Source organism: Mirounga leonina, unplaced genomic scaffold (assembly GCF_011800145.1).
Source record: "Mirounga leonina isolate KUSES-001 unplaced genomic scaffold, KU_Mleo_1.0 Mir_168, whole genome shotgun sequence".
NCBI lineage: Eukaryota > Metazoa > Chordata > Mammalia > Carnivora > Phocidae > Mirounga > Mirounga leonina.
In genome coordinates, this window is record NW_023270426.1 from 31166492 (window position 1) to 31181751 (window position 15260).

The 15260-nt window shown below is 39.4% G+C and overlaps 1 protein-coding gene across 1 annotated transcript in view; it reads left to right on the plus strand.

The window, feature by feature from the left end:
- The window catches only part of MARCOL (MARCO like), a 31128-nt gene that overhangs the window by 13986 nt on the left and 1882 nt on the right, over positions 1 to 15260 (plus strand). The window contains 3 exon segments of the mRNA XM_035015056.1: positions 1 to 316; positions 2023 to 2144; positions 11207 to 11325. The exon segment at positions 1 to 316 is cut by the window's left edge and continues 118 nt beyond it. Coding sequence (XP_034870947.1) covers positions 1 to 316; positions 2023 to 2144; positions 11207 to 11325 — 557 coding nt within the window.

Here is a 15260-nt window from a genome sequence, read left to right on the forward strand (position 1 = left end):
TCCAGGGTCATCCAGCCAGCAAGGGCGTCCAGGGTCATCCAGCCAGCAAGGGCGTCCAGGGTCATCCAGCCAGCAAGGGCGTCCAGGGTCATCTGGCCAGCAAGGGAAGCCAGGATCATCTGGCCAGCAAGGGGGTCCAGGGTCTTCCAGCCAGCAAGGGAAGCCAGGGTCATCTAGTCAGCAAGGGGGTTCAGGGTCATCTGGCCAGCAAAAAAGACCAGGATTGTCTAGCCAACAAGGGAAATCAAGATCTTTCTTTCAAGAAGAAAGAAAAAATGCAGGCAACCCTTTGAATGCCAATATAACGGAGATTCAGGTTAGTGTTCATTTCTTTGTTTTTTTCCCTCTCTTAACTTAGCCATTCTATTTTCCAAGACTTGAAATAGTTAACAAAATATACTGTACTAATGACAGATACTTTGTGGTGATAGTGATTCAACAAAATGAGGAGGAATCTGGAGGAGGTGGTCATTTTCATATACACCTATGATCATTAATGAGCCATGCTCTTCCATTCCATTTCTCATTCCCTTCTATTGTCTTCCACTCCAACCTTTCTACCTATACTGGACTAGGTCAGACCTCTGTGAACTGAGTCCCCATACCCACCAGATTTGATGTCCATGCCCATCTCCATCCCATCCCTAATCTACAAGCCACTGAAGTGGTATTTCTAAATCACAAATCTCATCTGTTCTATCACTGCCCTGCTGGAAATTCTTCAGTGACACCTTACTGCCTAGAAGATAAGACCCAAACTCCTGAGCATGTAGGATTTTTTAATGACTGGACCCAATGTGCATGATTGGATATGATCGGACATTTCATGTCACTCTTGGTCATACATCATCCACGTTGTACAGAATCCTTTGATGTTCCACAAATGTATTCCAAATACCGATGATATCCTTTCTCATAGAATGTACCATATTGCTTTGTAATTGATTGTCTGTATGTTCAATTGGAATGTGAACTCCTCTAAAGAAAGTACCATTTCTTTTTAAATCTGTGTCCCCAGATTCTAGAACAAGACAGGCATATAATAGGTTCTCTTGAACTGCTTTTCAGATGAGTGAATAGATGATGTTTGGGAGACATCACTGCAAACAGCTGCACATCCATGACCCCTTTGTTCATCTTCTTCGTCCTACGAACACTAAGCCTCCTGTTGAAGATCCTCCCAATTTCATTTAGTGTCTCTGTTCTCGTCTGCTGTCAGAGCTCCTTTCTGTTCACAGGCTTCTGTCATTCTGTAACTTCATTCTAAGCCAGTGCCTCGGGTAGTACTTAACTCCACACAATCCTACCTCCTGCCTCATTTTCTTTCATGGGACAAGAAGAAAGAAAGATTCAATAAATTAGGACCATATGTGGAGTGCCTGTATGTCAATCGGTTAAGTGTCTAACTCTTTATTTCGGCTCGGGTCATGATCACAGGGTCTGTGAGATGGAGCCCCAAGTGGGACTCCACACCCAGCGGGGAGTCTGTTTGAGATTCTCTCCCTCTGCCCCTCCCCGCACTCTCATGCACGCTCTTTCTCTCTCTTAAATAAATAAATAAATAAATAAATAAATAAATAAATAAATAAATAAATCTGAAAAAAAAAATACGACCACATATGTTATTTGCCAGTATGACTTTTCCATAATTATTATTTTCTCAGGCAAGGGAAGGCTTGCCTACAAAGAATTAAAGTGGAGGCAGTCTGATGTGTAGTAAGAGCAGGGGCTCTGGAGTCACATAATTCAGGGTTTGCCCCCCAGCCTGGGTATTTCATCCATATCTGGTCTGGGGCTTGTCACTTAAATATACTGTATGCCTGCGATTATACAATAGAGCAAAATCTACTCTTTTTTCAGTATTGTTGTGTAGTTTAAGTTAAAAAAAAAGGATTAATAAAACGATTGGTTTAGTGCAATGCTTAATCAACAATTAATTAGCAATAACCCTTGCTTTACTTACAATTTCAGAATTGAATTGAGTCCCCTTTATTTGCCTATTGGTCTTTCACATTACTGCAGACTGGCAAAACCAGCAGCAAGAACCCAACTGGAAATACAAAATGTCCATCTATCTACAAGTCAGTCTGTGGTTCTGATGGAAAAACCTATGGGAACCACTGTGTATTCAATGAAGCCAAAAGGTAAGATGACTCTTTGTGTCTTTGTATCAGGAAGTATTATTCTGATCCAAAGGGAGTAAAAACATTTTTCTCTGTGTCTCTAGTTCTCTCTCAATGGTGCCTGGGGTGTTTGTCCAAAGGAAACATGAAAGGTACCTAACCCTTAAACAGTAAATTCAGGCATTTTCTGAGAGAATGTGATACATTCAGCTTTTGAAGTAGAAATAAATTTATTATTGAGTCATTCATTTACCAAATATTTATTAAGCTTCCACTATATACCAGGCATTGCTCATGTGGAGGTAAGGTGGTGAACAAAACACACAGAATTGTTTCCTATTTCCTGCTTCCATGGAGCTTTTCTTCTTGCAGTTGAAGACAGCAAACAAAATGTATCAGAGGATAAATAGGACTATGAATTCCATAGATTACTTAATCTTGACTATTAAAATGTATTTTAAATTTAAATAACAGTATTAGAGAATGGATTTGGTGAGCAGGCAAACATTTAAGAGTTGCACGCTTGTCCATCCACATGAAATACGATGATTATAAGGCTGCTTAAAATGAGAACATGTGGCTAAGAAAGAGTTACATGTCTCAGCTTTCAAAATTAATGAAGGCTCAGCTATAAAGATAGTAATGAGGTAAAAATTATACCTCTCTTGGTTTTGATAGTTGAAATACGTATTAAAGGCTCAAAAAATCATTCCTGCAGAAATAAATGTTAAAGGTAAGTAGGCCCTATAGCCATAAAAGTTAGAGCAGGAAGAAACATGAGACACCTGTTCTCTCATTTTATACATGAGACACCTAGCCCAGGGTCAAGGAGGGACTGGCACAAAGTCACAATTTCTCAAAGCACTCAGTGTGAAACAGGCAAGCCAAAGCTTAGACCTGCTCATTCCCATGTGAATTTTAAATAATCTCATTCTCTCTGTGTGTTGGTGCCACAATTTCTTGATCCTTAATTTCTTTCGTTAACCTGTTTTCAGGATAAGTAATGGGAAACTGAATCTGAACCATGAAGGGAAATGCTAAGCATTGACAGCAACCGAATTACCTGGAACCTCAAAATCTACTTTCATTTTTGTAAGCACTGGATTTCCTCGGGCATTCCACTGAGGTCAGCAAGAGTCTTACCGATATGATGGATCCTACATTATTTTCAAGTTTGTTCCACTACAAATAAAGTCAGTTCCAGAGTTGCTTCTGATTTCTGGGATCATTTATTTTCTAGACTTTCCCAAACTAATGGATATAGGACACAGATTGATTTTTCCCTGACACAGGGGATTAGGGTGAGAAAAATAGGTGAAAATTTTTTAAAAATAATAAGTTTTATTTTTAGTTCACTGTTTATGAACACTTCAAAAAATTAATGGCATTGATTTTCAAGGGATAAGATAGAAATTTTAACCAAAGAGTTCCCTTAGAAAAGGAATGGTCCAGGATTAGGTAAATATATTTAGCTGCCCAGATTATATCACCCCTGACTTATTTATGAATGGTCCTGTCTTTCCCATGATATCACTACTCTCTGATTAAGTCTCTTGAGGATAGCTGAAATTACAGATATACTAGAAAAAATCCCAAAGATTGGAAGAGACTTCAGTGCAATCCATTGTTCTACATTATCCCTATCACCATTGTCCTGACGAGCCCTAGTCCCTAGACTGCCACCTGAGGATTACCTTGTACAGTATCAACTCTACCACTTCCAGGCAACTGAAGCTTTATATTTCTCAGGGCTGCTTAATGAGAGCTATCTGGGAGTGAATGACAGTCCAGGCTGGGTAAGGTAAAGAGGCAACCCGTTGTACAAGGCCTAGAGTCTTGGCACAGCTGATGAGACATGAATGAACCAGCTCCATAAAAGTTTACCTCCCAGTAAGAGGACATAGGAAGATAAGGTCAGAAAGACACAGGGTAGAGAAGGGAAGGAGAATAGGAAAAGTCCTTCTTTACCATATGCAGAAGAAAGGGAACAAAAAATTTTAGGCAAATAAATGATATGAACAAAGGCCTTGATCCATACGGGGCATGGGTTATATGATACGGTACGTTTTTTCTGGGATCTGACGATGCTTATAGAAGCACCAGAGAATTCAAGCCAGGGCCAGTTGTATGACCAATTTTAATGATATTTAGATAATTTTTATTTCCTTCTAGAGGCCATGGAAAAAATTAGATCATTCTGAGCAGGAGGGAAATGAGTAAATTCCCATTAATAAATATGCTTAAATTAATTAATACTTATGTGACAGTAGAAGCATCATACAGTGTTTCAAAAGAATAAAGTGATTTACATAAAATGACATTAAAATAAGCTCAGCAGATATTAATTAAATAAAGCTTGTTGCAGAGCGGTTTATAAAATGTTCCTATTAAATACAAAAGCTCTGGTTTAGAACAGTGGGAAATGGTTGGAATGAAGTCCCAGAGGTAATTCTACATCCCTAGTTCTGTTACCCTCAACTGGAGCTGCACATTTATCTTAGTTACTTCGAAAAATGCTCCCCCAGAAAAGGTACGAATGCCCAGGGTCTGATGTAGAACAATTGAATCACCATCTCAGGGAAGGAAACCAGATATTATTATAAAGCTCCTCAGGTGATTCTCATATCTAGCAATTGTTTCAAATACTGAGGTTCTGGCCATATGTAGCAATTACAGATTTTAGAATTCTTGTTTTCTTGCCCTAGTTTTTTGGAACCTATACAACTTCCTTGCTTGGACAGATTGTACATAGCTTATCTATTATAAGACCTATAACTAACTACACATTATTTTCTCCCCTCCCAATTCATTTGTGCCTATCAGATCAAATGGTCCCCTACTCTATGCCCATGAGTAGTTTTGTTGCCATCTGTAGAAGGCAAGTTCCCAGAATCTGGGCAGGAGAAAGATACTCCAGTGCCTTATCTTTAGTATTTCTCTTACATCTAGTTTCTTACACAAAGATCTTTAGAGTAGATTTCTCAACATAGTATGGCTAGCTGAGGTGGCAAGAGTGAACAAGACAATCACAGTCATCCTTTGCCCTTTCTTCTTCCTGAAGGGGCAATCTGCGGTAGGTTTTGGTGGCTTTTGTGTATGAGATGGCTTTCCTTATCAACAAATTATGGAAAGAGCCCAAATGTCCATCAACGGATGAATGGAGAAAGAAGTTGTGGTATATATATACAATGGAATATTACTCAGCCATCGAAAAGAATGAAATCATGCCATTTGCAACAACGTGGATGGATCCAGTGTATTAAGCTAAGTGAAATCAGCCAGTCAGAAAAAGACAAATACCATATGATTTTATTCATATGTGGAATTTAAGAAACAAAACAAATGAACATAGGGGGAAAAAGAAGGGGGGGGAGGCAAACCATAAAAGAGACTCTTTTTTTCTTTTTTTTAAGATTTTATTTATTTATTTGACAGAGAGAGAGCAAGAGCAGGAACACAAGCAGGGGGAGTGGGAGAGGGAGAAGCAGGCTTCCCTCTGAGCAGGGAGCCCGATGTGGGACTCGATCCCAGGGTCCTGGGATCATGACCTGAGCCGAAGGCAGACGCTTAACGACTGAGCCACCCCCGCGCCCAAGAGACTCTTAACTATAGAGAACAAACTGAGGGTTACTGGAAGGGAGGTGGGTGGCGGATGGGCTAAATGGGTGATGGGGTTAAGGAGGGCACTTATGATGAGCACTGGGTGTTATATGTAAGTGATGAATCAGGAAAATCTACTCTTTGATCATTGCCTGAGACATCATCTCCCCCCCACCCTCCTTAGGAGAGAGAGAGAAAGAGGAAGTGCATGCAGGGAGGGGCAGAGGAAGAAAGAGGGAGAATCCCAAGCAAGCTCCAAGCTCAGAGCAGAGCCCTGATATCATGACCTGAACCGGAAATCAAGAGCCAGATGCTTAACCAAGGGAGCCTCCCAGGTGCCCCCAAGACATCTTTTAAAGAATGGAATATGGTACCAAATCCCTTTGGTTTCTTCTGAAACAGGGGTGAACTGGAAGAATTCCGTCTTTCATGAAATACTGATAAATGTGAACTTCTCTTACTCTCTTTTCAACAGTATGAAGTTTAAAACACACACACACACACACACACATTATTCAGTGACCCCTGGGGAAGTTCATGTACCAGTCTCAGTTGGTGTTTTACACGGTTAGGCAAAATCCAGGTAACTTGCTGTTATTGCCCAAAATGGCGGATTTCTTTGCCCACAATTTAAGGAGCAGCGGCACTGGGGAGACCGCAAACTGCTCTTCTCATTTTTTCCCTTCCTTCTCCCTTAGTATCTCTATTATTTTAAAGATACTGTCTTCTCCTTCTTATCTTCCCTCTTAGGCAAGTTGAATAATATATTCATTTTTTTCTTCATGAAACTTTCAACTCACACATGTAACATCCCTTGTGCTGGGTAATTTAAAAAACAGAAAGACATGTGGCCGGCTGGGATTCACAGGCCGCCTCTCTTGCTCTTAATCTCTGCTTATGAGAACATACAAGAGAAGTCTACAGTGGGAGACATGCAGGGCTCCCCAGTAATTTCAACTCTAGACTTCGGTTTCCTTTTTCCTCAAATGTCCTGCATCAGAAGAACAGATCTACCCCAGAAGCCTCTGATGGTGTCTATGTCAATAATTCAAAGAGTAATTCAAAGGGTTCCTCTAAGAATAATATTCACTTAACTAAAATAATGGAGCACATTCTGCACTCACCAGATTTTGTATTCTTCCATTAAACTGGAGTCTGAGTGCTAGCTTTCCCCACAGCTGGTAAAAGGTAAGTTACATCAGGGTGGCAAAGATAAGCCTAACACCCAACTGTGAATGCAAACTGCCTTAATATTTTATCCCCCACATCTAAGACACAGGAATTGTTACTCCCACATTTAAAATAAAGAAGATGTATATTAGACTATCGAAACATTGTGTCAAGATCACTCAGTGGTAGATGAGAATTGAAATCGAGTCTTTCTATTGACAAAACTCCAGAAATCAGACTGTGAAGGAGGTTAGTTAATTAGGGAGACAATGAGTGATTAAATCTTACCCTTTTCAAAGCCTCCAATGTCACCTACTTATTTAACTTAAGACATTGACCCATGGGGTCTCCATCTCATTTCTGTGAGTCTTCTTTATTTTTTTTCCAGGTTTATTGAGATGGAATTGACATATAACATTCTGTAAATTACAGCTGTACAACGTGATGACTGGATACACATTTATATCGAGAAAGGATTAACACAGTGAGTTGGTCTCTCCCGTGCCTACTACACACATCCTATCCTTTAGGCTACGTTCCAAAGCTGGCTATGCTGATACTCATCTGGGAGTTTTTCAAACATACCATTACCCAGGCTTCATGTACAAACAATTGATTCCCAATCTTGGTGGTGAGAGCAAACATGGACTAAAGGTCTCCAGCTGATATCAATTCCTGGCTGGGAATTTGCACTATAGTTTTACAAGAGGCTCCCAGTGGGAGAAACTGGATCGAGGAGGCAGGAGAGCTCTGTGTCATTTCTTACACCTGTATCGAACCTATAATTACCTCAGAAAACAAAGCTGAAATTTCAACTGTAAGGAGAGTTTCAATCTAAAACAATTCTCCGATTGAGTCTCTGTGCTCTCATGTTGCAAAATGCTAAGGGTCTTGGCCTGTATCTAATCACACTTCACAAAACTGCTCTTCTTGGCTGGCTTTGATTATCTCGTCCTTTCCAACTGAATAGCTTGGAAAGCTTACATATATTTTCTCTATCTTAGGATCTATAGTTACTCTGATTACCCTTTCCCATCTCATACCTCTGTACTCATTAGATCAAACTGTCCCAAGCCTCCCCCTGAGAGAACAACCAGGATGTCTTTACGACACAGAGCACACGCTGCTACGGATCATCTGTTTGGCGCCATCAGGCTCCTCACCAATAGGCCAGTAAAGGAGGTGCCTCTGCTGGGGGGGAGTGACTGAGAAAGACAGACAAGCAAAATAGACACAGTCAGTCCCTAGAGCTGAAGACCTCACTCTCTCCACTGCCTTCTCTGTCTCAGGTCAGTGAGGAGGACACCCACAAATGTAGCCCTGCTCAGAGCATGGCTGTGAGGACTGCTCCAGGTCACTCCCTCTAGAAATGACTGTTTCTATGTTCTGTGGAAAAACTGGGACCCCAAAGTGCCTATTTCCTTCAAGGCAGCCAGGCTCCTCGTGGCTGTGCCAGGCCTGGAGGAATGAGCAGCTCCTTCTGGAATGTGCTGAGAGGACTTATCTTGGCATTGCTCTCACCTCTTGAGGAAGCCTTTCGTTCACATATATGTCCTATTGAATCTGAGAGCAGGGGGAAGAAAAGTGAGAATACATGGTCTACCTTAATAAGCAAGCTAGGAATTAATTAGGACTCTAGGGGGTTGGATTTTGCCAGTCAGAAACCCTCATCTGGAAATAGGAAATTAGTCCATGTGCCATGTGTTACAAACACACCAAAATTTCTTCCCACAGACTTGAAAAAATGTCTCTCCTCTCATCATGGATCAAAGCCATTTTCATCATTGCCTTGGTGTTTCCTCTTTATTCTGGTGAGTAAGTTTTCCAGTTCAAGGTGAAATATTTCCAGTCCAAGGTGAAATATATCTTAGAACATGCAGGAAACCACTGCAGTAATCCAGGAGGGAGGAGCTCCTTCACAGCCTCTAAACTGATAAAGTGGTAAGAGGCATAGTACAAGGGTCTTTACAGCTTTCTTCTTTTAAGATTTACCTATTTAATTTGAGAAAGAGAGAGAGAGAACAAGCCTGAGCTGGTGGGGGAGGGACAGAGGGTAAGGGAGAGAGAATCTTGAGCAGACTCCCAGCTGAACAGGGAGCCTGACAGGGGGCTCGATCCCAGGACCCTAAGATCACGACCTGAGCCGAAATCAAGAGTCAGTTGCTTAACTGATTGAGCCACCCAGGCACCCCAAAATGTCTTTTTAAAATTGCATCAGTGGGTTGTTTTTTCTCATTTCCTTTTTTGGACAAGTGGAGACAGAGTAGTGGGTTAGAATGGGCAGCAGAACTTCGCTCAATGTCCACCACCTGTGACTAAAGAACATGACCTAAATCCTTTTTTTTTTCCTTTTTGGAAGTCAAATCCATTGTTGTTAAATACAAACCACTGGAAGGAATGATCTCTTCTGGGTCTGCTGTTGGTTAATATTCTGGCTTCTTGATCACCCACTGAGGTCCCGAAAACAGGGCCTTTGTTTAAGGAGAAACACGTTGACTCCTCTGGCAAAAGTTATCTTTCTTAGAGCTGAAAGTGGACCATGAATTTCACAATAAGGCATCTGTGTTGTATTGGATAGATGCACACATTTAGATCAGGGTACTGATTCTTTAAGTACTGATTGATTTCTTCATATGTAAGTGACATGCTCTAAAGCATGGTCTTCTTGGTTTTGGATGTCTCATCTACAAAAATAAGGAGAAAAAAAATGCTATGTTCAAAGAAGGGTGTTAGGGATTATTAAAAATTATACATCAAATTATTTGTCACAGAGTAAGAATAATTGAAAATCCCAATTATTAAAAATATTTCCAGGGGCGCCTGGGTGGCTCAGTTGGTTAAGCGACTGCCTTCGGCTCAGGTCATGATCCTGGAGTCCCTGGATCGAGTCCCGCATCAGGCTCCCTGCTTGGCGGAGAATCTGCTTCTCCCTCTGACCCTCCCCCCTCTCATGTGCTCTCTCTCATTCTCTCTCTCTCAAATAAATAAATAAAAATCTTTAAAAAAAAATTTCCAAATTTGATAGCATTCAGTGAATTTTTCATTTTGCTAATGACACAAAGGCTCACCTCATTACTTGCAAGGTGTTGAGGAACAATTTCCATAGGTTTATGCTATTAAGAGATGGGTTCTGTTTACCAAAAAGACCATTCTTCCTACTCCTCCCCACCCTGCTCCTCTTCATCCTCCTCCTCCTCTTCGTCTCTCTTCTCCTCCCTCATCCCTCCTCCTCCTTCTTCTCCTTACTCCTTCCTTTCTCTCCTTCTCCTTCTTCTCTTTCTCCTCCTCCTCCTCTTCTTCGCTTTTAATGATTTCACCTATTTGTTGGTTGCAGAAGCATCTTTTGCACATGTGACTGAAATCAGATTTGCGGTAAGTCAATAATGACGGAAGTTGGAAAAAATAAAATACTTAGCTTATTTATTATAAATTTTAACATAAAAATTTATCAGACAAATGTACAAAAGAGAGATCTTTCAAAAATTAAAACAAAACTGTTATTCTTACACTAAAGTCAAGAAATAGAAACATAGCAGCCACATAAAATCATCTGTCATTATCTAGACAACATAAAAATATATATATCCCATTACACAAAAATACAGTTAAAGGGTGCAAATGTCGTACAAACGTCTGAGAGAGGTCAAATGGTGTTTACAGTAGAAGTGTTCATTTTAGCAAAACAAAAGGAAAAATGAACCAACCAAAATACACACTTTAAGGGTGGGTCAGATCTGATAATTTCCATATATACACAGAGAGGTGAAAATTAAAGTATGTATTTAAGTATCTGAATAAACAGAGTCACAGAGAAATTTCAGAAGCTGATGAGATAAGCATGCACACATATTGTTTATTTATGGAAATTACCAACACTGTCAACACTAAACAAATTGCATTTATATCTATATGTTTATGCACAGACACACACACATACATAGTGAAATTACCAAGAAAGATAAGGGAATGATGAATAGAAAAACTTCAGCTTCATGATTTCTTCTAGAGTGTGGAAGCAGAAATATGTGAAGGGAAGTGAGGATGGTGGTCACTAAATTAGAAAAACACAGTCAGCCAGTTCTGTGACCTTTTTAAAAAGTAATCACAGGTTTGTAAAGACGTTTTAATAACATCTTATTTTTTTAAGGGGCATATGTGTTCATTTTCTAGGTGTTGGTGTTATAGATGTTACCTTTTAAAACTACATATAGACTATATTTTTTCCAATTTTGATGCATAGCATTTCATAGGAAGATTAAAGAAAATTCTAGAGTTTCATTCTCTGATGAATTTTGTTGTATCTCTCTGTTGAGATGCCGGACTGTACACGATATTTACCTGGGCAAAAAGATTGCACCAGAGAATGGGATCCAGTCTGTGCCAGCAATGGAAGAACTTATGGCAATACATGTGTTTTCTGCAGGGAACGGGGGTAAGCACACAATAGTCAATCTTTGCTCTTCAAAAGTATGAAGAAACCATCACAAAGTGAAGGCAAAATCCATGTTGCTGATAACCTGGGCACAACATCCATAGACAGTAACTCTAAGATGTCTGTAAAAAATTAGGGGCCACACGTGTACCTTTCCCCAAAGTTCCTGTTTCTGAAAGTCATTTTGTATTTGAGTTTTCACGGTAATTTTGCTTGATACTGGGTAAAGGCAGAAATCAATTCATTGAACTTAATTGTGAATTACTAAGGGCAGACTAGTAGCCAGTATGATGTAATGCCTAAGCCCCGATGAAGAATAATAGATCTCTGTGGTGGCTGTGATCCTGTCCCTGCAGACCTCTCCTTGCAGAGGGCATACTCCTGTATGAACCTGAACTGACCTTTGCAATTTGAAATCCATCATAATGGACCCATTCTTGCTAGAAAGGAACTCCTCGGATGGTCCAATTTGTCTCATAACCTCCATGCCCGTCTCCAGATATCCTCCTTGGACAGCAGGGCGTTCTCGAGCACTCCTATCAAATCTCCCTTCCTGTCCCTTTCACTCTGAAAGAGTTTACAGTCTAACGCTCTGGCCATCTCCCTCCTCATTTTCTCTCACAGGTGTTTCCTTTCACAAATCTTTGCACATTGAATCCCCTCAAATTGGCCTCTGTTTCCAGAGAACCATTAAGAATATCTCCAGTATCTCCTCTCTCACACTGGGGTGCATCCCAAGACTGAGTCAGAACTGAGCATGTAGGAAGAGTCAAGTAGCCCGATAGGGGACATGTAGGGGTCGAGGACATGAGCCAGAGCCACACCCTAGGAGCAAGCTGAGCCCAACTGCTTCCAAAGTGGAGGACAGCCTCCCCACCATGTGCCAAGTTCAGATCCTCCCTGTTGAGATGCGCTTTGATATCGTCATGTGTCACATCCATATTCTCCATGTATATTATCTATATTTCTGCACCATAGAAATGGATCCAATTTGTGCAGCCTATGGTCAAATTTATAGCAGAGAATTTACTGTCTACAGTGAGATGACCCAGGGGGTTTAAAAGATTGCTTTTTTAAATAAAATTTTTATTTTAGAATAACTTTTGACTTTCAGAAAAATTTAAGAGATAGTACCAACTTTCCATGTCTCTTATCCAGTTTCTGCTAAGGTTACCACATTATAGAACCCTGGCACGTGTCTCAAACCTAAGAAATTAACATTGGTATATTACTATTAACTAGCCTATAAAATTCATTTGGATTTCACCAGCTTTTCCATTAACATCCTTCTTAATATTTTTTTAAATGTAGCACACTTTATTTCTTCCCTAAAACTCTTTAATTTCCTTTTTATTCTCTCTCTCTCTCTTTCTCTACAGGAATGATGTGTATTTTTCACATTTTGGTACTTGTTGAATATTGATCGAACTGCCCTTCAATGAATGTGTCATCACATTTTGTGGTACAGTCCACAGATGATTAGAATATTCTCAATCAGAGCCTGAAATTCATAGATGACCTGGTGCATCCTATGAACAGAAGATAAAATATAGAGCATTTAAAAATTTTTTCCAGCTCTAAGTTCCTGTGATTTCAGGATTTTTAATTCTCTGTGTTCAATTATTCAATGATAATTTGAAACACAAATGTCTTGATTGCATGTGTGATAACATGAAAAGTAATGTGATTTAAAATAATAAATATTTCATTCATTAAAATGTTAAATTGTCATTTTTATTAAAATACCCATTCTTTAACTGGGTAGTGGGTTAAGAGATGTGCATACTCTGGGCAAGTGTAATCAAAGCGATATATTCAGAGGTGAATAAATAATATGTTACTGGGGTGTTTAACAAAAGTTGAATTCTAGAAGTACCCAAGGCTAATGTGATGATCACAAAAGCTAGGCAGTAAGAACTTAATGAAGTAGTTTATTAGTAAGAGCTTAAATTTTGCAATGGAATGAAGTAAAGAATGTATTCAGAGATACTGTAAGATTTCAAAGGCTTGGGAAATATTTATTGTATTATTTACTTTCTCACAAATAAGTCAAGAGGTAAGTGACACTGGGATATCCATTTGTGGTGAGAGTCTGATGCTCTTCCATTTCTTTCCATCTCCCAACTAACAAGAAGCAGCTTTTAGCTGAGTGGCCAAATGCTCATTTAAAGCTCAATTTTAATGACAGAAAGGTAGATTGACTACTGGAATATAAGTATCAATCTGCCATATATAGTACGTCAAGCATGCTCATCTTTGGTCAAAAAAAACTTTTTTCCCATTTTTATGGAAGTGTGGGATCTATGTAGGGGCTATTTCTTTGTGTAAAATCTCCAGTATTAATTCTTAATGAAAATATCCATTGGAGTATACATTTTTTGAGTCATACTGTAAAAAAGCATTCAGCCAGTGCCATGACGTTTTTCCTTATAGAAATTTTCTCTAAAAAATGTTTCAAAAAGCAGATAAAAATCAAACTGAGATATCACCTCACATCCATTCAGCTGGCTACTATCAAAGAAGCAGAAAGTAACAAAGACGTGCAGAAATCGGAGTCTAGTGCTCTGTTGGTGGAATATAAAATGGTATGGCCAATGTATGCTATGACAAGTCTTCAAAAAGTTAAAAATAGAATTATCATATGATCCAGCAATTCCACTTCTGGGTATACACACAAAAGAACTGAAAGCAGGGACTCAAACTGATACTTGCCTACCCATGTTCACAGCAACTTCATTCACAGTCGCCAAAAGGTAGAAGCCACCCAAGGACCACCAATGGGTGAAATGAGAAGGAAAATGTGGTACAAACATAGCAAGGGATATTATTGAGGATGGAAAGGCTGACAGCAGCTGCGAAATGGATAATCACTGAAAACGATATTCTAAGCGAAATAAGCCAGTCATGATAGAACAAAACTGTGTGAGTCCACTTATATGAAATACCTAGAGTGGTCAAATTCATAAAGACAGAAGGTAGAATGCTGGTTTCCAGAGGCTGGGTGAGGGAGGGATGGGGACTTATTGTTTAATGAGTATGGAGTTTCAGTTTGGAAAGACAGAAGAAGTTCTAAAGATGGATGTTTGTGAAGGTTGTGCCCTCTTTGCTTGTTGACTTCTGTTGTCTGTGTACATATGCGCACATACAGATGTAGGTGGATGCATGTGCTTGTTTAGAAGGTCTCAGCAGTAGACGCAGAGTCCAGGGATGGGATTCATAAGCTGTATCATGCAGGCATGAGGCAAGGTGCTGTCAGGTGGTGCCCAGTGAAGACAATCCCACATGATACAGAATGGGTCTCCACAAAGTAGCTGAAGAAGAACAAGTGGCCAACGTCCATGGACTTACTGGAGGCCAACAGGATCTGTGGTGACACCAACGTGTTGTTTGATACCATTTTGTGATCACTTTCCATGGTTTTTTTTTTTAAGATTTTATTTATTTGACAGAGAGAGACAATATAGAATTTTATTTTCTCATGAATAAAGCTAAAAAGCAAATAAGTATCTTTTAAAAAAAGGAAAGCATTTGCAATTTGATTTTGTTTTATGTTTTAAGGTATAGAAGCTTTAACTTTTATGATTGAATCTATCAACCTTTTATTTTATGATTTCTAAATTCTTTGATGTCATATTTCAAAGTCTCCCATTTCTAAGCACGAATACTCATCTGTATCTTCATTTAGTGCTTTTATAGTTGAATGGTGTGAGTTAAGAATCTCCCTTCAGTTTTTCCTTGATGATTACCCAACAGCCTCAACAATGAATGTATCACATATCTATCCTTTCTCCACCAGAATAGGTTTAAAGATGATATTTCAAAACAATTTCTGATATATTGTTTCCATTTATGTTTAACATTGTGTAAAAAGAAAAAAGAAATCATAACTTAATTTCCAATGGTTTGGGTTTGGGGGGTGTTTTTTGCTTGTTAGC